General features: G+C 36.5%; 2 protein-coding genes across 3 annotated transcripts in view; both read left to right on the top strand.

Moving 5' to 3' along the window:
- Positions 1-10,235, top strand: part of MAMDC2 (MAM domain containing 2) — a 53,545-nt gene extending 43,310 nt beyond the window's left edge. The window contains exons 8-14 of the mRNA XM_072404168.1: positions 1,021-1,161; positions 3,515-3,780; positions 4,443-4,536; positions 5,135-5,287; positions 7,046-7,308; positions 8,860-8,944; positions 9,820-10,235. Coding sequence (XP_072260269.1) covers positions 1,021-1,161; positions 3,515-3,780; positions 4,443-4,536; positions 5,135-5,287; positions 7,046-7,308; positions 8,860-8,944; positions 9,820-9,887 — 1,070 coding nt within the window. The 3' untranslated portion in view covers positions 9,888-10,235. The remainder of the gene's footprint in view (positions 1-1,020; positions 1,162-3,514; positions 3,781-4,442; positions 4,537-5,134; positions 5,288-7,045; positions 7,309-8,859; positions 8,945-9,819) is intronic.
- Positions 10,236-16,357: 6,122 nt separating this feature from the next.
- Positions 16,358-25,341, top strand: part of SMC5 (structural maintenance of chromosomes 5) — a 50,465-nt gene continuing 41,481 nt past the window's right edge. For both annotated transcript variants that reach the window (XM_072404167.1, XM_072404166.1), the window contains exons 1-5: positions 16,358-16,502; positions 20,068-20,209; positions 20,957-21,009; positions 23,154-23,316; positions 23,509-23,643. In XM_072404167.1, the coding sequence (XP_072260268.1) occupies positions 16,390-16,502; positions 20,068-20,209; positions 20,957-21,009; positions 23,154-23,316; positions 23,509-23,643 (606 nt within the window). In that variant the 5' untranslated portion in view covers positions 16,358-16,389. The remainder of the gene's footprint in view (positions 16,503-20,067; positions 20,210-20,956; positions 21,010-23,153; positions 23,317-23,508; positions 23,644-25,341) is intronic.

The raw sequence follows: 25,341 nt of genomic DNA, 5'->3' as shown, positions 1-25,341 counted from the left end.
AAGTATATGTAAATCTAAACAAATACCTTATTTTGTTTGTAAAGTAGGTGGACTTATTTTATTTGCATCTTTTTGTTCTAGTGAATATAAATTGTTCAAAGAATTTTGCATATATGTTTATTAAGTACAAAAAAAAACTACCTACTGATTCCGCTAGCAATTCTATGCCCTCTGCCTCTGCCTACCTACCTTTATGTTATGAATAAAAAAGGAAGGGGAAATTTGTAGGTCTAACATGATTCCTCTACTACGGTGACAATACTGTGCTTCTATAGATATAGTACAAGCAATGAGTGAGTATTGCAACCCCAGGGCAAAAAGTGTGTTACTGGCAGGCCTAATCCTGTGTATGGAGAGGCTTTATTAATTATACCTAGGATGAAGCACATTTAAAAGGCCAAGCCTGTTTTTGGAAGCATGGCAGTGTATGATTATTTCATTTTCTTTGTGGATTCTTTTCTGTTACATAAAACTATTTGATATCATTATTGACGTATAAATGTAGAGTAGGTGTTACCCTTATTTTACGATAAATTTGAAGGGGTATTGATTAGGTCACTGCAAAGCTGGGGTAATAGGTGCAAATCACCTAAGATAAAGCTTTGTCTTAGTACATAAACCTGCTTTGTGTGAGGCACGACATGGTTAACATTTAAATAGAGAAAATGTTCAGAAGACAGCATTTTATTGAACAAAAAAACACAATGATGTCATTTTAGTAATAGATGAATAATCTCTTAGGTATTCTTTTTTTTTCCTTGCACATGTTTTTTAAAGATATAATAAATGATTCCGGGATACACATTACACTTAGTTCCCTTTTGATGTTGTGCCTTTTTGTTTTATAGCATGATGAACAATGTTCTCTCTAATGTATGAACAAAAAATATTGGAAACATGTGCAATGGGAAAATAAGTGCTGACCTCAACCATTTTCTGTCTTTTGTTAAAGACATAGATGGTGACCACCTGTTCCAGATCTTACGCTAAATCTTTCCTTCATTTCATTTTCTCTTTCAGGGACTGAATTCAATACACATGAAGCTGGATGCGATTTTGAGAATGATCTTTGCAAGTTCCACCTAGATAATAAAAATGGATGGACCAGAGTCAAAGTGAAGCCCAATATCTACAGAATGGGAGACCACACAACCGGCCTGGGTACATTATGAAAAGCACGTTCAGCGAGTAAAGTGATTTATTCATTGAGCTTAATCGTGATGACCGTCTTTTCATTCCTTTTTTTCCGACATTGTTTCCATTTCTTCATTTTACTTCTTGTCTTTGATAGGGCAAATGTGCAGTTGCTCTAAGCTGTGTTTTCATTCGCATAGACCTAAATAAGCTCATGATCACTGGCCTTAAATTATTTATTTAAATAAAAAATGAAAATACTATAATATTTTATACTTTATTTTAAATGTTTATGTACCATTACAAAAATCATCTTTTCAGCATTGTTTAAGGTAATCAAACTACAGAAATTTATAAGAACTTGTATTATGTTACTAAAATAATCTCCTCCAGGATTTACGAAGGCATTTCGGATAAGTGATTTCATACAAACTCAGTAGGGTGCTTAGATTAAAGCTGAATTCCTATGATAAAGCTATAATGCTATACCTATCTTTTTCTTTGGTCTCTTTTACCCCTAATCACGGGGGGTATTTTTGAATATATCACTAAAATTTTTAACTAACATCTACAAAGTACAGCAAAGATCTCCACCTCCACACGATCTACCAACTCTCTGCAATACCACACTCCAAAAAAAGTAGTTGGTTGTTTGTAAATTCTGAGAAATGAACCACTACAAAAAACACATCACAATTCATTAGGAAAATACTGAAAAAGTGCAAGTGAATGGATTGGCTTTTCCTTTCTGATTTTGCACTTGTTATGTGTTGTGTGAATAGATTTACAGAGCATTTTTAACCTCCCCAGCGGTAACCTCGAGTGTGACTCGGGGTAGAAAAAAGTTGCTAAAAGCGGTAACTCCGAGTCACACTCAGGGTAGGTAAACCTATGGAAGGCAATAGTAAATAGAGCCTTACCTGATCCGCTGGTGTCCCGCGTCGTCCATCGCCACGATCTCTGTGTTCTTTCTTCTTCCTTCGGCCGGCTTCTGCACCCGATGGGTCTCCGGGGAGTTCTCGGTGACGTTGGTGTGTGTGTATGTTGCCAGCGGGGCGAGGCGGGAAATTCAAAAACCATTTGCATTGCATTCAATACAAAATAACTGTATTGAATGCAATACATTGGATTTATATGTGTAAAATCAGTACATTGTTTTCAAGAACATTTATTTTACAGTATATATAATAGTATGAGTATAATATGTATTTTTTTTAATTTAAAAAAAATTATTTTTTTTTTTAAATATATAGATTTTTAAATTTATTCAATGTATTTTTTTTTTTCATGATTTTTGTGTTTCAAACTTTATTATACTCATACTATTATAATATACTGTAAAATAAATTTTCATGAAAAAATATGTACCGCTTTTAGACATATAAAACCGGAAAGAAATGAACCGCTAGGGAGGTTAATGCAAAGCCTGCACTGAGAAAACACCCTCAATAGTTTCAAAACTAAGGCATCTGAAATGTGGTTAAAAAATCCATGTGCACTTGAAAAACATCTAACCTCATAAAAGTAAAGAAAAAAAAGGCACCTTTAAAAGAAACTACAATTTATTTATAAAATTACAGAAAATACTTTTATGAGTCAGTGAACTGTAAAAAATATTGCTGAAAAGCAGATAAGTCTACAAAAACATTATTTTCAAATGCTGCCTCAAATTTGCTTTGCCTGTGGTTTAAATGCACCTTAATTGTAAATGATGTGCCTTAACAATTTGCAGCACAATCAAAGTAGGGCAAATGCAGCATCTGAACTGTGATGAGCACTGCAAGCACTGCTCAATGAAAATCAATAGTTTTTTGATGATCTACATTCCAGACCCATATTAAACACAGGGAAAACAGCATCAATGGACACTTATCGGTAAGTGTGGAAATCAATGGATGAAAATAAAATAGGTAAACTGTGATACATATATTTAGCTGTGTGCCGTACCAATAGTTTTGATCTGAATGACCAGCTTTTTTCTGAATCAGTTGAAAGCTTAACTCAAAAATGACTTCATGAGCTCACACTGGCTTCTACCTTTACCTGGTCTTCTGGGTCAGGATGATGTAACTCCTGAGCAGTGAACTCTGGAAGAATCCGTGAAATCAGAAAGAAAAGCTGACAGGCTGTTCCAATCATCTTTGGCATTAGAAACTTAAATTAAAATATTATTTTGATAAAACAACCCTGGTAATCTAGATTGTGAAGTACTTGTTATCTAAGTATGTTTTTCTACATCTGGGGATAGCTGTTTTCAGAGTCTGTCAAAATATTATTTTACACTGTTTTGCTTTATTTATTTAAAGTATTTTGTTGAGTGCATTATAGGTGGTATGTAGTGTGAATTATAGTTTGACTGTTTGAATTTTCTACTTTACAGGTTATTTCATGCTGGCTAATACAAGGTTTACTTCTCATTCGGGCTATTTGGGACGCCTTTATGGTCCCTTTTTGCCAGGAAACATGCAGTATTGCCTGCGATTTTTTTACACAATCTATGGATCTTCTAAGATGAGTGACTCCTTGGCTGTGTACATCTTTGAAGAAAACCATGTGGTTCAAGAAAAAATTTGGTCTGTTCGGGAGTCACCTAAAGGTGTTTGGCAACAAGCTGAAATAAGCTTAAATAAGCCTATGACGTGCCAGGTACAGAATGTGTACATCGTGATTTTTAAAAATATATTACATATATAACTCTGCAAAATGCCCTGTGCTAAGGTAACTTTTATCTATGATTCCCTTTTGAGAACAAGGGGGTCAGTGACAGGTAGCAGCCAATGCAATCAGAATGTTGGTTTTTACATGATCACACATGGGCTGAATGTGTATTTCACAAAGCAATTTTCAAGCAATTAACTATGACAGCAAATCTCTATATATTAGCCCTGAATGCAATATGCAGTAACCCTGATCAACCAAAAAAATTATATTACAAAAATCAAATCAGTGTAACCTAGATGGTGGGTACTGCATTTTCATCTTTAAAATGTGTTATGGAATTCATTTACATTTTGTTTTTAAAGCATTTTTTTAATTTATTTTATGTATATGGTAATTTATTTGATATGGTGGATATGGAGGATAGGAACAAATACAATAAACTTACAGCTTCCTAAGTATTTTTTTAGTTACTAGCTAGGGACAGATACACTGCTCTCAATATGGTACCTAAAATTGAATACAATTAGAGTATACGTGAAAAAATTTTCACTCATGATTCATACATTTTATTCATTAAATCAATGTGAAACTTTTGTATAAAATTTAAATTTTATAGTAATCCTAGTTATGTGCACTGTTCTTTTTAGGTGGTGTTTGTAAGTTGGTGTAAAAGTTTTTGGGATTGTGGTCTTGCGGCACTTGATGATGTTACAGTAAGCATTGGAAACTGCCATGTAGCAGGTAAAACAACTATTTTATTTTTTAAAAATCTAAGCAGATTAAACAAAATTTGTATCAGGATGATGATAAATGGATATTAGTGTTCACACTGTTCTTGTCCTGTACTTTCTAATCTATTAGTCTATAAATGTAGTTATAAAAGTAGTATCAACATAATAAAATATGCAGTGCTTTTAATTAAAAACTGAAAACTGTCTTGTCTATCTATGCAACTTTTTTTAAAAAAAGAAACCTAGGATAGAATGACTGTAAAGCAAAACTTACTCTCATTTCCTGGGTATTACCATAAATACTTATTGAACAATCACATGAGGATAGTGATGAATGTTCAGGCTGAGCCTTAAACAAGCATCTTTTTTTTTTCTTTACAGTTTCTTCTTAGTCTTTGTTATGAGCTCTACAACAACATAAACTGATGTATTTTTTAGAGGAAAGGGGTCCTTTCTAAAAATCATTTTTATTGCTTGGAAGTGATACAATACTTTTTTTTTGTTAAATATTTTGTTGTTGTTGTTTTTGTTAAATATTTATTTATTTTTTATATGACAGGGAATTGATTGTCTTTAATAATGGCTTTGTTTGCATTGACTTATTGCAGGTAAGATGCCGCAACTCCCTGGAAGATGTAACTTTGACAGGGATGACTGTGGATTCCAACAGGAATGGCAAAGAAGAGGTATTTGGCACAGAAAACGAGGAGAAACACCAACATCATACACTGGACCAAAGGGTGACCACACTACTGGGGTAGGTGAGTTCTGCAGTACTGAAACAAAGTAACTTATATTTGTCAACAGCCTTTTCAGGATAAATTAACGTGTGCACTCTCATGGATTTATATGCCTTTGTATTAGAGGTCTGTACAGTGCATGTAAGGAAAGCCATTGTTGAGATCGGGTGGAATATTACCAATGTGTAGGGTACCTGCATTATATTTGCTATGTATATTTGAGATTCTTAACACACTTATATGGATGCATTCAGTAGAACGAACTAATATTCAGTGTTCGCATTGTTGGCTGCTGGCAGGTTACAGTTTAAAAATAAATGTACTGCATAGTTGTGAACACACCACATATGGTTTGAAATTCATTGCCATGCAGTAAAATAAAGGATTTTATTACATAGACCTGAAAAGAAACTATATACAAAATAACTTTCAATGCATTCTCCAAAATGAGTTGGTCTGACCAACTGAGGTTTTTTAAAAGCTACACTCAATATTTATCACATTCAGAATTAATTTTTGGTAATAGACTTCTCAAATGATTGGGAAAATTGACTCATGTATAGTATAGTATAGTTGTATAGAGTATAGTTGTATAGTCAGCATACAGTCAGTTGTATAATGTATACAAGGCATATATTGAAAAATAAAGCAAACCTAGAGGCCTTTATATTAAATGCAATATCTAGTGGCATTAAAAATCAGCATCCTGCTTTTTTTGCCTAGGCCTAATTTATCATTTATTCTTCAAAAATGTATGGCTCCAGGGCCATCATTCAAATAAATAGATATGCATTCATCGCCAGTCAGTTCTTCCTAGATTGGGCTTGTGATAGTGATAAGAGACAGAAGTGGGCAGGATATGTCTCTAACGATACTAAAGTCCTGAATGGCTCAGATGTGTCTATGAGGAATGAATGTGCCTAGGCATTGTCATATATGATAAAGCGTAATTGGTACTTACATGCTAACAGTATTTTTTTAATAATTTCTTTGTTATTTTATACTGTGCTAAGGTATCCCTGTTAGGTGTAGATTTTGGGTAAAGGTCCACAATAAACTGTGCAAGAAAGTGCTACAAACATTACAAATTACCACAGATCATGTAATAAATATCACGTGATAACAGAATATCACTGGCACATACTCAAGTATAAACCAAATGTTTTATTTTATTTTTTTTTGAAAATGCCCTTGGTTTTGACTTGGGTGACACCTACTGGTATATCTTGGAACTTCATCATTTGTCTCTAGTTCAAAACATTTTATTATGGACCACAGGGCCATCTACTAGGGACCAATAAGAATACTTAAAAGATCATTTATGAAAAGTGGCCCATCATAACCAACTCAAAAGTACAAAATAGTTTATCATGTTAAAAGGAGGGGGTGTGAGATAACTGATCCTATGTAATTTTTTTTTCCTCCTTTGAATAAATGTTTTAAAAATAAACCATCATTAGTGTATTTAAATATTCACATTATTTTATTGGCATTTCTGTTTACTGTTTTGAATGTTATTTACATTGGCAATTTGTGCCCTGGGCTTTTAATTGAGTCAATATAGTTTTCCTGTTTTTTTGTTCAGGCAAAAGTAGGTAACTTGGTTTAAATACAAATTCATTTTTTTTGAGTCAAGAAGCATGCCAGTAAATGTACAGTCCCAAATCTTAAAATGTAATTTGCAAAATATGATTTTTTTAAATAATTAATTTATGATTACTGGAGTATTGAGTCTATTGATGCAAATGCTTTTGTTTTTATTCTTTTTATTCATTTAAGGATATTACATGTACATTGAAGCCACGAACATGGTCTATGGACAGAAAGCAAAACTTATCTCTAGATCACTTCGAGCCATATATGGAAAACAGTGTTTAATTTTCTTTTACCATATGTATGGTGCTGGCACAGGAATTCTCAATATATACTTGAGAGAAGATGTTGGAAAACATAAGGATACTCTTCTGTGGACCAGAAGAGGTGAACAAAGTTTAAGTTGGTTGAAGGCACAGATAGAATATGACAGCAACAAGCAACATAGAGTAAGTTTGCAAGAATACCATAAAACATTATAGGATAACATACCATTGTAACAGTAAAATGTTCACCATCTGAGAAAGACAGAATATGCACATAATAGAAAGATCTACTGTAACTAAACCAATGAAAGAAAAATACTGATTGGCTTTCCTTGGTTTCTGGTATTGTGGTGTAAATTGCACAATACCTGAAAAAAAGAAACATTCCACTGATAAATTAAATTAAAAGGAGGACTGTCTTGCATTGATGTTTCTTGAGGATGCAACTAAGTTCACATTATATCCCCCTACTCCTTTCACTTTATAGAACAACTGTATTTATAAACCTAACTTCTCTTTTCCAAACTACATTCAGATTTCAGCCTTAAATAATATATAAAAAAGCTGAAAAGAAACAATTTATTTTTTAATGGTTATTAATGCTGTGCCTTTGCCTTAGTTAATGTGATTTGCCTTCAAAACCCTCCACAGTTCTTGTCCCACTTACCTTTCCGACCTGGTAAAAAAATACATCCCTAGCCACTCTCTTCGCTCCTCTAATGTCCTACTACTGACTTCCTCACTCATAACCTCATCACATGTATGGTTCTAAAACTTTTTTGGAGCTGCCCCAACTCTCTGGAATGGTCTTCCTCGTCCCATTCGCCTTGCTCCTACTTTCTGCTTAAAGCCCATTTTTTCAAACTTGCCTACCCGTCTTCTTCTGTCTTTTGAAACTCCCACTACTTTCCACCACTACATATCTCCCCTCTGATTGTGTGTTACTTCCCCCACCTTCTAGATTGTAAGCTCTTTAGGGCAGGGTCCTCTCCTGTGTCACTGTCTGTATTTTCTGTCATTTGCAACCCCTATTTAATGTACAGAGCTGCATAATATGTTGGCAATATATAAACCCTGTTTAGTAATATTAATAATATTAATAATAATAATGCTGTACCTGTAAAGAAGCAAGTCAGCACGTATTTGTCACAAACACTGCTCTAAAGTCCTCTGAAGGTACTGAACTCCTGGGAGTGTTGATCTCCTAACTTCACTACATTTTCTTGTAGTGATATGAAGATCAGTGTGAGGAACCACTGGTTGTTGTAGAAGGTCAGAGATTGACCCTTGCCAAATTGCGTTGCCTCCTGCTGACTCCTACATCATTACAGGATACAGAAGTTACATAGGGGTCAGCTGGAGGAAACTGATTGGTCATCAGAAGACCAATACCCTGAAAAATACCTTGTCCAATACCCTGGGAAGTGTTGGATAGCAGCAGGGTTAGATTTTAGTCCATGTATTTAATGTATTTCATTTCTAAAGTCTGGCCTAGTTTTCGACTGCCTCTTTGAAAACAAATCTTATTTTAAATTGTAATGGTTTATGGCTCATAAATATTTTCATGACACTTGGTTCCATGCAACATAACTGTAATAGTCAACTCACTAATCTGAAAAAAGCTTAAAAAATGCCAATGAACATTATTTACAAACCTTTATTAGATTCTTTATAATTGATTGTATAAATTTTATTCATAATAGGAGTGTTCTGTTTTTAATTTTGTTCTAACAGATAGTATTTGAAGCCATACGTGGCATTTCCATAAGAAGTGATATTGCAGTTGATGATATCACCTTTCAAAATGGATCTTGCAAAGGTAACCCATGGTTTACATCTGTTGTGGTATTTTCTCTTTTTAGTATTATATAAAGTATATTCTGCAACATCAAACTAAATTAGAATCAAAGCCAATACAAACCTGCAGTGGGCTTCAGCGTTTTGCCATGGGCTTAACATGGTACCAACCTCTCCCATTCAATTGAAATCTGGTTACCCATGGTGGGATTTACAGCTCCTTGGTGCACAGTAAACAGCCAACCAAATTGCCAAGCTGCCAACCGTGGGTGTTAAAGGGTCCTAAAATAAAATGACCAGACATGTCAGTGGAATATTGGTCACAAAGGAGAGGACCACAATAAAAATTATGTAGGGATATCAAGCCAGCGGTAAAAATTTCATACCAAATTATATAGTATCTGGATTTTGTAGGTTATTTATAAATACATATGTCTTCTCTGTAAAAAAAAAAAGAAAAAAAAAAGCTTGTTTTATTTGCAAACGCATTGCATAGGGTTCTACTGTATCTAAAAATGTTTCACCCAGGATTTACCCAACTTTTAACTTTTTTACATTGGACTCAATACAAAATGTGTATGAATCATGAACAAAAGTTGGTTCACATATTTTTAATTCTCTGTTAAAAATGTGTGACTTTGGTGTTAAAAATTGTGTGAATCTCGAGTGAAAACATTTAAAAATACACCCCACAGAGAAATACACTAAATAACCTGAATCTCTGTAATGAAAAATGGAAACGTATATATAAATATTAAATGTACAGCGCTGCATATTATGCTGGCACTATATAAATCCTGTTTATTAACATAATATTAATAATATTATATAAATAATATATAATAATTATCAGTTTATTATTCAGTATATATTAACCAGCAACTTTTATCGTTATAGATTCAGACGATTCTGGAACGCTACAATCGTCCGGATACTCAGATGACTTCAATGAAATTGATTTCTAAGTTATGACTTATGTCAGAAAGAAAGACATATTAAAATAGACGTTAGTCACTCCAGAAACTGCACAGAAATTCTTTGATAGAGCAATTTGAAGAATGTGTAACAAATATTTACAGATACATAGCACAACTCAGAGCACTTGTGTTCGCAGACAAGAAAATCTACTCAGGGCTAGATATATGTTATAAATGTAATTTTGCATGTATTGTCAATACGGATGTTTGCGCAGCTTTGCAGTTTGCCACTGTTTTCACTGTTTTGGTTTTGTGTGTATTTTTGAGTGTGTGTGTGTTTTTTTAACACATGTGGGAACCGGTAAAATGTATTCACAATAAAAAATTTTATTTGTGATATAATTTTATTGCATGTTTTTACCTTAGAAAGTTCAATGTTCCTTTCCAAAATAGAAAGCTTTGGTTCTAAGTATGATTGTGTCTACAATGTGGCCATTGAGGTATATACATATTTTACCAAGCAGTGCAAAAGCTTTAAATAGTATGTAAACCATACAAACAAATTTCTTATTTTTGCTTACTTTTGGTAAAGGGCATCTAGGCATTGATGACTCCTGTCCATGAATGTTGATGTTGTTCTTGTCATTATGCCATCCGTTCATGACTTGGAGGTATTGAAGTTCACATTCAGTTTACAAAGATCTTTGATGATGACTTGTAATAAAGGAAAGGTACACCTTGTTACACATATACATGATCAGGGTAAATACGTGTTTTTCTTTTCAATCCTGGACAAGATCCATATCAAGTTTGCTGGATCAACCAGCTTCACTAATGACCGTGTATCTTCTCCAGCCTTTGAGAGCTTTAATAAATCAGACTCTATGTTTTCCCCTTACTTCAGTTGGCTCTACCTATTTCTGAGACAGAATTTATTAGGAAACAATGAGTAAACAATAATTACTTATTTATTTTTAAAACTACCTACATATAACATTGGCATCATGTATGATACATGCAAAGTGACCTAATACAAAAAAAAATTATAAACAATAGTCCCGGCTATTTGGGAAATGGTTCATCAATTTTTGCAGAGGGAATAGAGGGACCAGATACTAAATAGTTATAAAAAAAGGTGACAATTAGATACTTCAAAAAGTTTTACAAAATAATTCAAAACTATACAGGTAGACCCGAGTTAAGGACATTCAACATATGGACGACTTCTGGCTACAAACGGGGCTTCCCTGCTTGCTTGTGTGCAGGACGGAGGCTTGATAGGGGGAGGGGTGGTTTGCATGACTTGCAGAAGCAATCTTTTGCTAAACACAGCTGAGGTTGTGGGTGATCTTAGGCAAGCTCTTCCAATTCTTTAATGACTATGACAAACTCTGCAGTTGTTTCATTTTGCATATCAAAGCATTGCTTGGTCTAGAAGGTAATGAATGTCTAGGCTCCATAAAGTTTTTTTTTCTTTTTTGCTTTGTTTGTGATTAACTCACAGGGAGGATTTTATACAGTAACTGACACCACACTGCCTAATAATATGTTGAGACAAACATTTGTCCTAATTGCATTTATTAAAATAATGTATCTGTTCCATTTTACATACAAATTGAACTTAAGAACAAACCCACAGTCCCTATCTCATATGGAACGCGGGGACTACCTGTACCAACAGAGACCCAATTACCTGTTACATAGCAAATCAAGTTATCCAATACGTTTAAATGTGCGAGCTTGACGCTTGCACAGTATACTAAGGAATGAAAAATACACACATTTTTGAGGTTAAAATTACTTTATCATCCCTAAACAAAATATATTTTTGAATGCAAACATCTATCACAAAGGAGGCCATTCCACCAACTTTAGAAATGATCATGCAGCATGATTCATGGTAATCTGAAAGGACTTTTGGCTAGTATAGTATATTACTTCATGGTGCCATCCTGGAGACCATTCATGTGGATATTTTGCTTGTCTGCACTATGGACACACTTCATCAATGCATCAATGATGCCTCTGCTTATATGAAAAAGCATCACATAACTTCAACTCAACTTCAAATGAACAATCGTTTTGTTTTTATTTTTATGATTCTAATCTATATCGGTGAGACACAGCTGTGATTTATTTATATAACTATGTATTACAAGATTAAAGCTGCGTACACACGGCAAATTTTTCTCGCCCGATAATCGGTATCGGCCAATTATCGGGCGAAAATCTGCCGTGTGTACAGTCGGTCGTCGTCCATCGTCCGACGACCGTCCTGGCGGATCCATGGACGATGGACGACGAGCGATCCTAATGAAAGGGAAGGGGAGAGCGCGCAGCAGGGTGCCGCTCCGTCGCTCTCCCCCTCCCCTCTCCATAGAGCATGAACGGTGCTGTATGTACAGCATCGTTCATGCATCGTGCAGTCTTTTCTCGTTGGAAAGGATCGTGAAAGATCCTTTCCAACGAGAAAAATTGCAGGTGTGTATGCAGCTTTACAGTATCCTGTTTTTAAACAAGAGCTACTAAACTTTAACAATAGTGCATATACTCTTTGCTGATTTACCTATTGACAGCTGTTATGTCACTGTTTATGTAAATATTGATGGGTTTAATTTGAAGTGGACAAAAAGAGATAACACTTAGGATTCTATTTACAAAACTGGGAATCTAAATCAAACACTCCTTGGAGGGAATCAATTACTGCAATTGAAACACACAATGCCTGTATTATAAATAGAGCCCTCAGACTTGCATGTAAAAAATATAATATTTAGCAGTTTACTAGTTGTAACAACTCCCAGTGTACCTCCTGCAATGGATGCCCAAATTCATTATCAATTTAACTAACAATAATTACTATCCTGTTGTCCTGTTTTTCACAGTAAAAACTAATTTAGAAAATACTTCATGTTGCCTTGTAACACAATCCAGCCCCAACCTCTCAATGTATCTGTGGGAATTATCTTTTATATTTGTTCTTTGAGCAGGTCATTATAGCTTTCAGTGAGTCTGGAAGGGCTTGTGGTTTCTTCAATCATTATGGCTACTGCATGTAATTCAGCATATTGGTTTGACATACCGTACAGAATCTGATATAACATTGTCTCTGTGGAGAGTTGAAAAGCAGCAATCCAAATTCAGCCTTTCATTTTGACCATGCCTGAACCATCAGTGTACCATGCCAAGTGCTCTATGTGAGCCTGACATCAATCAATAGCAGAGGTACATATTGCTCCAATCTACATCTAGTCCAGTTGGAAGTTCAAAAGACTCTGATTTGGAGGCATCCATGTAGTTCGCACCCCTATACTCATTTAGATGAAAAGGCTGTGTGGGGATAACATACAAACATAAAATTGAAGAAATAAAACAAACAAATACATGAAAAGCAATTGTAAGGAATAAAATTTTGCTGAGTCTTGAAGTTAAGTTGTTTTTGTGTTTTTTGCTATATTTTGCAGATAATTGAGTTGTGTCTATACCTAGTTACATCCTCCTTATCAGTGGGTCAATATTTGCTCCATCCTTACCTTGAAGCTTCTCACCTTGAAACATCTTGCTCAGAAGTTGTTAATTAAGTTTCTTGTTATTGACTAACTACTAAGTGTCTTCCACCTTGTTGTCTGACTATATAAACTGCAATGTGATATTAAAGTTTTGAGAAGTGATATAACTACATGCTTGAGCTGCGAGTGTTATTCACTGCTCCCAACGCGTTGAAAACAGAGGCCACGATAGGGAGGGAACCTGATCTGGGATCAGCAAAACAGCAATGTTAAAGAAAGAGAAAACAGAATAAATATAGGCTGAAACAGGAATGTAACTTGAACATTACATACCTTTACTAGCAGTTGAATATCTAAAAAAAAACAACATTAACCATGAAGACAATGATTAATGAACCATGAATAACCACAAAAGATGTTAAAAAATGTAGATGAGTTAAACATATTTTAAGAGTCTTTGATACAAACAACATAGAATATTTGTAAGTTAGGCCTGCATGTGTGTACACCAATCAGCAAAACCCACTATAGCTGCAAGTTTAATGATTGAGCCATGCCTACTTTCTGGTGTTTGAAAATGTCAACCATGCTCCATGGAGCTCCCATTGAAAATACCTAAGTTCATGGCAATCTTTAAAGATGTGAATATGGCCACTTGTAAAAGTGCTAAAATTTATAACAACATGAACACCTTCACACCCTGTGAACATGTACATGTTCAGTCGGCTTTAAAGAGTTGAACAGGCATACGCACTACTATACTTATGAGTAGGGTTTGTTTGAGCACTGTTTTGTATACCTTTGTAGAACTAGCAACAATTCAACAAAAAGCTCAACATGTCCTGAGGTGTGCAGGGGGAAAAGAAACTCCAGCAGAGAGATAAATACTGAGTTAGTTCACTCATCTGTATTATTAGTACACAGTTTTTATATAGCGCCATCATATTAGTACAAAGTCCATAGTCGTGTCACTAACTGTCCCTCAAAGGAGCTCACAAAGGACCTAGCGCTGCAAAGGCTGGAGTGCTAACCCCTGAACCACCGTGCTGCCCGTAATCACTATTTTGCATACATACACTGGTGTTATCACCAGTCACTAGGGACAACCCTTTTATGTAAAGTAAAATTTACCTTTGTGCATGCACAGAAGGGTTTTTTCTCTACATTGGTGGAAACAAATGCAGATCTCACACATGTGCAGTGAGAAGGACGATGATGCGCAATGAAAAAGATGATGTCCTCTGAATAGTAAGGGGTACAGCCTACAGAAGACACAAATTAGGTATCACTTAGGCTACAAATGCATACTACATGATTGATGCCAGAGAAAATCACTAGCATATGTAAAGCCCTCTCCCGACCTCATTCATCGATCTATTCTGGCCTTACTCAAACTACCAGCAAATTGACAATCCATTTCTCAAAAGGGAATCCTCTAAGCATCACTTTCAGCTTTTAAGGGATTTTTTTGTCAAGGCAGGGAAGCTAAGACAAGGTAAGTGTGACAGGGCAGCACGTTTTGATAGGTAGAGTTTATTACCTTAGATGCCATAGTATGGAAGTTAAGCAGAGTTACATGCGATAGGGAAACCCATTTTGATAGTTTTAAGAGTGAAAAAGAGTTTTTTTGTTGTAATAATTCCGTAGTGATGACATTTTAGGGAGAGTTAGCTACAAGTGTCTGCCCCATATATCGACATTTTAACTTACATGTCTGCCTAAAAAACAAAATAGAAGGCGAAGATGGTGGCGCCCAGCGCGCCGCCCAAAAGACGAATACTGGGACAACATGGGACCCTATGGAAGAAACCTCCAGACGGATCGACTGCTCCGCCGGATTGAAGGTAAGTTTTTTTTTCTTTTGGGTTTACTTCGTCTTTAAGTTGTATGAGGCAACCGTTGCCGAGCCGTACGCTTCAGTATTGTTTCCACCATTACAACAGTCACCCGGCTCCACAAATACCGATTTTCATCCGATTGTTTTATTTTATTTCTCAGATGCTCTTTTAGGTAAGTATGACCATAACTGTGTATTTTCTTTATCTAGTATATTTAATGACATCATAATGACATATTTAATGATAGCTATCATTTCTTGATTTGAATTAAATAAACTCATAATGATTGAGAAAAAGCAAACATTATTTTGCATTTCCTTGATAATTGCAAAGATAATACAACTAATGCTAATAGTAACACTCGTAATACTTTGCTTAACCCTGAGCTGATCCATGAATCAGAACTCCACAGTTCTTGTCAGGCACCATTAGGAAGATTATTATTTTACAAATGTATTTATCTTGTTAAAATTTTAAATTTAGTGGTCTGTGAGGTCTGAAAGGTTGGTGACCGCTGACATAGATCAGTTTCTATCAGTCAGTTTATATAAGAGAATTTCCCCTCACCTTGAAAACTTCCCTGTTGAAATTTTTGACATTTCCCTAATGGAACACAAAAAACATTCAGTGCTCCCAACTCAATAAAGGAATCAAATACAGCATGTATGTTTAAGATGTAAAGAAGGGTTGCCGATTTTCTGTGAGGTAAGATAATTCCCCGTCACGTTAGGATACTCCTCTCCTTTCTGCAGAGCAGCAATAAACACACTTAATAACCAGAACAATGGAGAACAATGATTTATTTCCCTATTGCAGATCCCTGACACATTCTAGTCACGTGCTCAGAAGACATAAACAGAAATCCTGCAGTCTAATCTCCCGCTTTCTCAGTCTCCGAAGTCAGTTCCGCGCGCTGAAAGCTAGCCAATCACATGACAGGAATCTCCAGGCTTCTCTGAATCGATTCCTTGTATTAGTCAATGTGCAACCTAGCTTAGTTTTTTTTATACATATGATATAATGTGCTCCTTAGCCTATACAACTACCTGCAAACTAGAGGAAGACTATACCCATAGTTTACAGCAACTATGTAAAGAATTATTTGCCCTCACCTAAAATGGCCGCGCCTGTAAAATGACGTACAATGACGTAGCATGCATCGAGTGTTGTGTGCTGCTTGCTGGCCGGCGGCAGAGGGTTTAGATGGCGACCTCACTGGGTAAGAGGAAAGCAGACGGCACTGTGACCGGTCAGCAGAATGACAACAAGCATCTTATTGAAGGAGCGATCGTCAGGATCAAGATGCAAAACTTTCTGTAGGTCCCATCTTTCTGATGTTTCTGTATCATGTTGTCATGTCACTGGTGGCTTTATTCATTGACACTGAGCCTGTGGGGAGATTTGTTTACTTCCTGTCAACAGCAGAATGATAGTAAAAAATCAGAATGACATACAGGGATCACACATTTTAATAGAGGTCCAGTATTATCAGCCTCTTTCTTCCTGTTTTATTAAAGTGGAACTATCACAAAACCCCCCAACTATTTACCTGTACAGGTGTAAAGCTACCTGGCCCAGGAATGTCCCATCTTCATAGTCACCGTCTTCTTCCTAGGTCACCCAATCTCACGTTGGTGTAAAATTCGGTAAAACGATTCTGGGAATTGGAAAAGAAAGTAGAAGAATGTCCCTTATACGTATGCCTGAAAGTGAGCATACGCAGAAGGAGCGGCTGCACATTTACCCCCTCATTTATTAAAGCCCTCCAAGGCTGGAGAGAATACACTTTCAGCGCTGAAGCTGGGTGATCCAGCAAACCTGGAATGGATTTGGCCCAGGATTCAAAACATTTGCTAGCAAATAGCTAATGACTTTCAAAAATCCATTTCATGTTTGCTGGATCACCCAGCTTCACTTCTGAAAGTGTATTCTCTCCAGCCTTGGAGAACCTTCATAAATCAGGCTCTTAGTTTTTGCTGCTGTGGTGTTATAGCAAGTTTGATTACCTTTTTCGGCTTTTCTAGGTTTTACAATTATTTGGTTTATGTAGTTTAATTGATGGTTTTAAAGCAGTAAATGATGTAGTTTGTATTTTTGAACAGTACCCCTCTCTGGCAGTATGATTGTTTTGTATTTTTAAATGTCAAATCGGTACATTTAAAAATACTTCTAATTTTAAATTTCCTGCTGTACACACACGTTGCATGCCTGCCCGGCATCTCCATCCCCGTAGCCTCGTGTCTCCTAACGCTCACGCGCCGCAATGTGAGGCCAGGGGACACAGATGCCGGCCGGGCATCACCAAGTGGACACAGATGGGGACCGGCATAGCTGGAGGTCACCCCGGGCTGGTGAGGACCAGGTAAACCCTCATTACCACTTTCTGTAGAAAAATTTCACCCCAAGCCACACTCGGGAATACCGCCAGGGTGGTTAAAGTTGTTTCTGCTCCTCATTAGATTTTCAACTACTTTACCATTTATAGCCTCTGGATAAAACCAATTTTTTGTTTTTTTAGTTTAAAATTTAGGAATAAACTTTACGGCAATTACAGGCTGGTCAATAGAGTAGAGTGTCAGCTTCTTGGCCAGGAGTTCCCAAAAACAGACCCCATCTTCATATAGCTTTACAAAAGCTGAACTTTGACAGTGATGTAATGTTGTGTATGTTGCGTTTCATTCAATGTGGAACATTATCATACACCATTAGGGGAGTTGGTGGTACCATAAAATGAGGTTTGGGAGTCATACCTTTTTAGTAGTGTCTCCAAAGCCCTTCCTGTAACACCTGCCTTTCTCTCAAATGAAGGATTATATTGTAGCTGCTAATAAACATCACAGTGATGATAATCGGGAACTCATATTCTTCATAGATTGCTATTAATGTGTGATGATAAAAACTTTTTTTCTTGGTTTTGCTTACATTGGGGAAGGTTTAGAACCTCGGTCAGGTTTTTATTTCTACCCAGGCCTCCATTACAGGTATTTCTCCAGACTTCTGTCTATGACATTGGTCGCCAGCCGATGGTCCGCAGCTCTGGTCGGTGCGTCCCCCAGTGGGGTCAGAAGAAGGACCCCACTGATGGGGGGGGGGGGGCACTGGACAGAGCCATGGACCATCACCACATGGATCACAGGCTCAAGCCGGTGGGCGGGTTGTATCCAGCTCAGGCCTGCGATGGGAGAGTGGCCGGGTTCTGGCATCATGACGTCACTCTAGGGAAAGTTTCTTCCTCTTTAAGTAACACCCGGCTCTCCGCACATGCACAGTTCGGAGTCTGTAAAATTATTTGTCCGTGACTTCCAAAAGGTTGGGGACCACTGGTCCAGGACATCCATGCTTAATGAGGGTTCCCTCCAGAGATTGCTAGGTGTTCATTAAACTGTGGCTGATAGACCTCCTATTTGAGGAGGGAGGAATTTCTAGGACCAGGACTCTTAGTTGAGCCAGCTGCATGACTCTAATAAGAATTTGTTGGTGCCTATAAAGGTGGTAATAGGTCTACCACTGTAGAGAGGATATATTCTACCTATTTAGGAGATCAGAAAATTATTTCAAGGGTTCCTCCGGGGTAAAACCGCTCAGAAAGGCTGATCTAGGATTGCACAACTTAATCTTTATTATCCATAGTGTCACGTATTCACCAATCAAATACAAACTATAGCCTTGTATAGTCTGGTCTTTGCAGGTCTTTTTTGGTTGGGAAGAAGCTGTAGGTGGGTTGAAGCCCCTGTATTGTAACCCAACTTTTCAGTAACCTCCTAAAAACAGCCGGGTGGGGGCTGAAAAGTGCTTGGTGGTGCACCCAGCTAAAAGGGTCTGGGGAGAACACTGCATTAGATTGTGAGCCCCTTTGAGGGACAGCTAGTGACTTGATTATGGACTTTGTAAAGCGTCGCGTAATATGTTGATGCTATATAAACACTGTGTAATAAAATGTAGATAACTTCAGTCCTCAGAATTTGTCCGTGGCTCAAACAGGCTAAGATTTGGCACTCGACTTCTTGGATAGTCGCAGATTCCCATTGCTGACCTTGCTAGTTATTTCCCACTGAAGAAAACCGAAGCCTGGTTTTAGATCATGTTGCCATGATGCTACAATATCCATAGCAAATACTAAAGAGAGAAGCATATAGGTAGATGCTATTCATAGGCTTCCTCTCCAGTTTTATTGGTACCAACTAAACAGTAACTGTAGGGGATTGTAGCTGCTGGAGTGTGAACAGTGATGTCAGTAATCATGGAGGTTGGGGACTCATGAAATGTAAATAATGATAGCCAAATGCCTTCTTTCTCGCATCCATCAGCAGGTGGACTACCTGATCCATAGTACCTGTTGTATATCATTCAGTAAAGCCCCATAAATCAGAAAAGATATACCATATTAAAGCAGTAGTCATTCTGCACATGTATTTCCCTTTGAGGAAATTTACTGTAGTTCCATATACCACACATTTTCAGGGACACATGTGCAGCTCAGTATTGGTTTCCAGGGAACCATGCCAATCTTGGTTGAAATGAGTTATGTCACCCCTGCAAGGCCAGTCAAGATGGCAGAAGTTAGTGTCCAGAAAAAAGGAATATGGTGGCGCCTTGGGACGGAAAGGGGATAGGTGAGTATCGCAGGTTTAGTTCTGTTTTAAAGATTTAGTTTTTTATTGACCTCTGAGCATATGTAAATGCTGTTTTAAGAAATCCTAACTGCTGTAGTCAGTTTACGGAAAAAGGAAACCGAGGGCACGAGGTAATGTAAATGTGGAAAACCTTCTTTATTATTTGTTGTATTTATTTACATTTACATTTCCACGCCACTTTACATGTATTTATAATTGCCATTTTATTCATATGTTTATCTTTCTTCTTGTATTTTATTTTTTGCAGCACATATGACTTGTGTGAAGTATTTCCTGGTCCTCACCTAAATATGATAGTTGGTGCAAATGGAACAGGAAAGTCTAGCATTGTCTGTGCAATTTGCCTGGGATTGGCTGGAAAAACCGCCTTTATTGGCAGAGCCGATAAGGTAACATTCATTTACCGTAGTTTACTATTTAGATTATAAAAAAAATATGTAATAAGATCCTTGTCACTCTGTCTGCTCCTCTCTGTTAAAGGACTGTAATATGTTTTGCACACGCTAAGCTTGGTGGAATCCGTGAAGTAGCTTGCGAGCAAGAAGATGAAACCAAGATGAAATGGCACCTAGTTATGACTGATAGAGGTCATCAAGGGAAGCTGTACTAGTGTCAGTTCTGTTAAAACCACCTTACAAATTCCTATTGTTCCATTACTCAAATGGGCTACCTCACTTGGATATAGGAATGTGCAGGAGTCAGGAAGGTGGTGGGTAAAAGATGTCTTCAACAACCACAATCCTTCTACGCATGTTGAAGAAAGCCCTTGGTTGAGATTATGTCTGCTAACATCTCTACTTATGTCAGTAAATGCTGCCTGTCTGCCGATCATGTGGATCCTGGGGCTTTAATACATTGTTAGATGCAGACCTTGACCTATTATTCAGAGCATTAGTTTAGACTTATTAGGCTTTGCGAGACTGAGGTAACCAAGAAACTAGGTCAGCAAGGGCAGACACTAGCTTGCTTTTATTATAGATTTCCCTAAAATTGTGAACCCTATTGGGGTAAATAAATCCGATTCCTAGTTCTGACACATTTTTTTACTCCATGCCCTATGCCATGCAGATATGGTTGTTGGAATATTTTATTGCAGGATTATAAACCCCCTAAGCTCTGTATTTTGTATTTTTTAGGTTGGTTTTTATGTGAAGCGTGGATGTCAGAAAGGCATGGTGGAGCTTGAATTGTAAGTTGTTTTTTTTTTTTTTTTTAGACACATTGCAATGTGGGAATTCATATAGTTCAATATTATTTGTCTGCGCAATGAACCTGTTAGTAAATCAAAAGCAATAAACCAACATCAGCGGGAGGTTAGACTATAAACTATCAGAAAAGAATGCGGCTGACAAATTAATTCAGTCCACTCCATCTGCAACCTCTCAGCGTAGCAGAAAAACATCTTTCTCAACTTTATGCATAAGATTAGGTGGCGCTTAGAGAAGAGCGATTTATTCTGGTGCAGTTATATTTAAAGGTGGTTTGGAGACATCGGACCTGATTTATTTAAGCTCTCCTAGACTGGAGAGGATACATTTTAGTTAGTGAAGCTGGGTGACCCAGCAAACCTAAAATGGATCTAGTCGAGGATTGAAAACATGAACAAATAGCAAATTACTTTTCAGAAATCCATTCCAGGTTTGTTGCATGACCCAGCTTCACTGATGAAAGTGTATTCTCTCCAGCCTTGGAGAGCTTTACCCCCCTAGCGGTATTTCCGAGTGTAGCTCGGGGTAAATAATACATGCAAAAAGCAGTAATCCTTAGCTGCTAAAAACAATAAAAAAACCCACATACCTTGTTCCTTTGACGTCCTGCTCATTCCTGCAGGTCCTCGGGCAGCGCTGCCCTCTTCCTCCGATCCTCAGCCGGCGAATGCAGTGGCGTTTTCGGGTGACGTCAGTGCATGCGTCAGTTCGTGCGGGAGGCACGGCGGGAAATTCAAATAATTTTGTTTCGGATTCAATACAAAATAACTGTATTGAATCCATTACAAAGAAATCCTTATATTATATATTTATATATACATACACACACACATACATATACAGTGGTACCTTGGTGTAAGTCCTTAATCCCTTACAGATCTTAGACTTATACCAAACAAATTTTTCCCATAAGAAATAAAATGATCCTATTTTTATTGGCATAATATACATTGATGGGGCTGTATAAATAATTTAAACACTCCCTAATAGTAAAATACATAAATAAAAAAGCAATTAGATTAAATAAATGAAAATTTACCCTCACTTTATCTTGCTGAGAAGAGTGGAGTGCCTACTAGGATGGTGCTGAGAAGGGAGGAGGAGGAGATGTTATGTATATCACAGAGAGTTATAGCGCGGGCTGTTCACTGAATGGTGGCAACTGGCGTACTGATGCTTGTGGGCAGTTGTGGCTTTGTCTCGAGAGAGGTAATTAAGGGTAGCGCGCGGTGTTATGACTCATCATACAACAAAGGTTGTATACCCAGCAAAATTTTCCGTGTCCAACATACCAAGTTGGACTTGTTCCAAAGTGGTCTTATACCGAGGTACTACTGCAAATATATATATATATATATATATATATATATATATATATTATACATGCTACTGTACAGTTATATTACATGTTTAACTATTTTTATGCACGCATTTTTATTTTTTTAACAGATTATTATTTTTTTTTTTTCATTTAAAGTTTATTATTAAGTTTAATAAACATTGGACATATTTCTGTGAGTTAGGCCTAAGATATATAAGCCTACAATGTAAAATAAATTTCCACGCAAAACACTTTGTAACACTTTTTTGCATGAAAATACAGACGGAATTAGAACGCCAGGGATGTCAATAAATCAGGCCTATTGAGTGGCCGAGTTGCTTTTCATGCATCTGAAATAGACACACACTGTTATAGAAAGCTACCTCCTATTTGTGCCTTCTTGTCATGTATTATAGCAAAATAGTCATCATTTTGATACTGGCAAAATATTTATCATGATATTATAGTGGATACAAGTCAGCCGCTTGCAGCTTTCTGAGTCACAAGACCTGCTGCCACTTGGGGTTTTCCCAAAAGGGAATACAAAGCTAACACACTTTTTACTTTTTGGGTTTGTCCTGTGCAATAACTACAGGCTAGTGCTGCATAGATTACACACCAAACCGATGTTATTTTATGTAAAATAATAATTAAAGAGAAAAAGGATTAAAGATTTAAGTGTTTTAACTGATTTTTGTTTGGGGTTCTGTTTAAATTGCTGTTTAATGTGCTTAAAAATGTATCTTTTATTGATGAAATCTATTCGTGAATCTCTATTTCTAACAATATTGTTTGCTTCACAAGGTACAAGACATCAGGAAATCTGATCATAACGCGTGAAATCCAAGTATCAAATAACAACTCAACATGGAGTATAAATGGAAGGAGCGCCACCCTAAAGATGGTTGAAGAGCAAGTGGCGTTATTAAACATCCAAGTTGGAAACCTTTGTCAATTTCTGCCACAGGTATGCATCTCAGATTATATATTAAACATTTGCCTATATTAGTTGTTAGTTTAACAGACAAGGTGTTCTTAAGTAAATACATTTTTTTAAGGTGATAACTCTTATGCTAATTAACACTTACATTTTGCAATATGGCTTGCTTGCTTTATTTATTTGTGATGACATTTTTAATAATAATAAAAATATTTTTAGGATAAAGTTGGTGAATTTGCTAAATTATCTAAAACTGAGCTGTTGGAAGCAACAGAAAAGTCCATTGGACCTCCAGAAATGCACAAATTCCATTGTGAACTGAAAAACTGCAGAGAAAGGGAAAAAGAACTTGAGGTATTTCTTAAGCATAATGTTTTTATATGTCGATGTAAATAATACATACCCATTTCATCCTATTGAAATCACTTAAAGCATAGAAAATGTAATCTCTCTCTCTCTAATCTATCTATCTATCTATATATGCGCAGAACGGTTGCTCAGAGGTTAGCACTCTGGCTTTTGCAGCGCTAGGTCCCAGGTTTGAATCTCAGCCAGGACACTCTATGCATGGAGCTTGCAGGTTCTCCTCGTGTTTCAAAAAACATGCAGTTTGGTTAATTGGCTTCCTCCCAAAAACTGACCTTAGACTGTAATAAAGACATATGACTATGGTAGGAACATTAGAATGTGAGCCCCCATTGAGGGATAGTTAGTGACATGACTATGTAAAGCGCTGCATAATATTTTGGGCATATATAAATACTGTATAATAATATTGAAGTATTTATTTTACATGCCTTTATTTAGAGTATTATTGGCTTTTTGTGCATTATGTATTGCTGTGGATTATGCCTTCACTATATACATGAGTGAAATGGATAAATCACACTTAGCTTCAGGTATCCTAAAGCATGAAAGCACTGGTTTCCCTGGACAATCTATAAAATTTTGCAGTCAGGCAGATAGGAATAGTTTTTTTGTAGAAGACATTCAGAACCCTTTCTGCTGAAATTTTTTTTTGCCAACCATAAGTCTTGAAAGCAAAGCTTACATTCAAAATAATAAAACTGCGAACAGACAGTGCTTTATTGTAGAAGAGATAATCTATATGTCCTGCAATAAAACACATCTACCTATTCTTCAGAATGTGCACTAGCTGTGCATATACAGCTTGGGTTACATTGCCCATTCTAGAATGAAGGAATTCCTGAGAGCCCAAATGGTAGTCATATCTTTCTAAACAAGATTCAATCAAGAAGACTGAGGGCCCCAAACGCAGCATACGTAAACTTGGTGAAGATTTTGACCCCACAATTGGAGTGAGGGGGTATACTTTTAGTAACACTTTAACAGTTACTTGGAGCCCTAATTCAGGTGCCACACCATTTATGATGATCCCAATACTTAAATGTAACTAAAGGCAAAATCCTAAATGACATATAATGTAGGCAATGGCATTAGGTTTTATTTTGCTTAGTCCCCCATATCATTGTTTTATTACCTGTTGATCCTGTCAAGTAGATATATATGCAAACATTTTACATTGTTTGGGAGAAGCCATATAACACTGCTTCACTGCTCAGTTTTTTTTTAATTTTCTTTTTTTTTTTAAAAAAAAGCAAATGCAAAGCGCTAATTCTGTTGATAGATTTAATCATATATGTATCATGTAATGTACCCAGTAGTTGCATTTTAAGCTAATAATAAAACTAGGAATAAAGTATAAAGAACTAACACTGTAGTCAGTCAGTTGGGACCTACTGTTTCTTAGTGAAGGTGAAACCGTAGATGCACAATAAAATAACTATCACTGGCAGTTTTTTACTATAGCAATAATTCCATTTCAGAATATCTAATTTAAAGCGTGCCTAAACTCAGAATTTTGACTTTACATTAAAAGGTAGACAACCCTTTTATTTTTTGTAAGGTACAAATTCTGTTTTTTTTTTTTTAAGAAAAAAAGTGTAGTACCACCCTCTAATTCTCGATTGCCTAGGCGGTCGAGAATGAATGGGAGCGCATAGCTTCCTTCAGGCATCCTATGTCAGGCGT

This window comes from Pyxicephalus adspersus, chromosome 3, assembly GCF_032062135.1.
Source record: "Pyxicephalus adspersus chromosome 3, UCB_Pads_2.0, whole genome shotgun sequence".
NCBI classification, from domain to species: Eukaryota; Metazoa; Chordata; class Amphibia; order Anura; family Pyxicephalidae; genus Pyxicephalus; species Pyxicephalus adspersus.
This window is presented reverse-complemented; position numbering and strand designations above follow the sequence as displayed.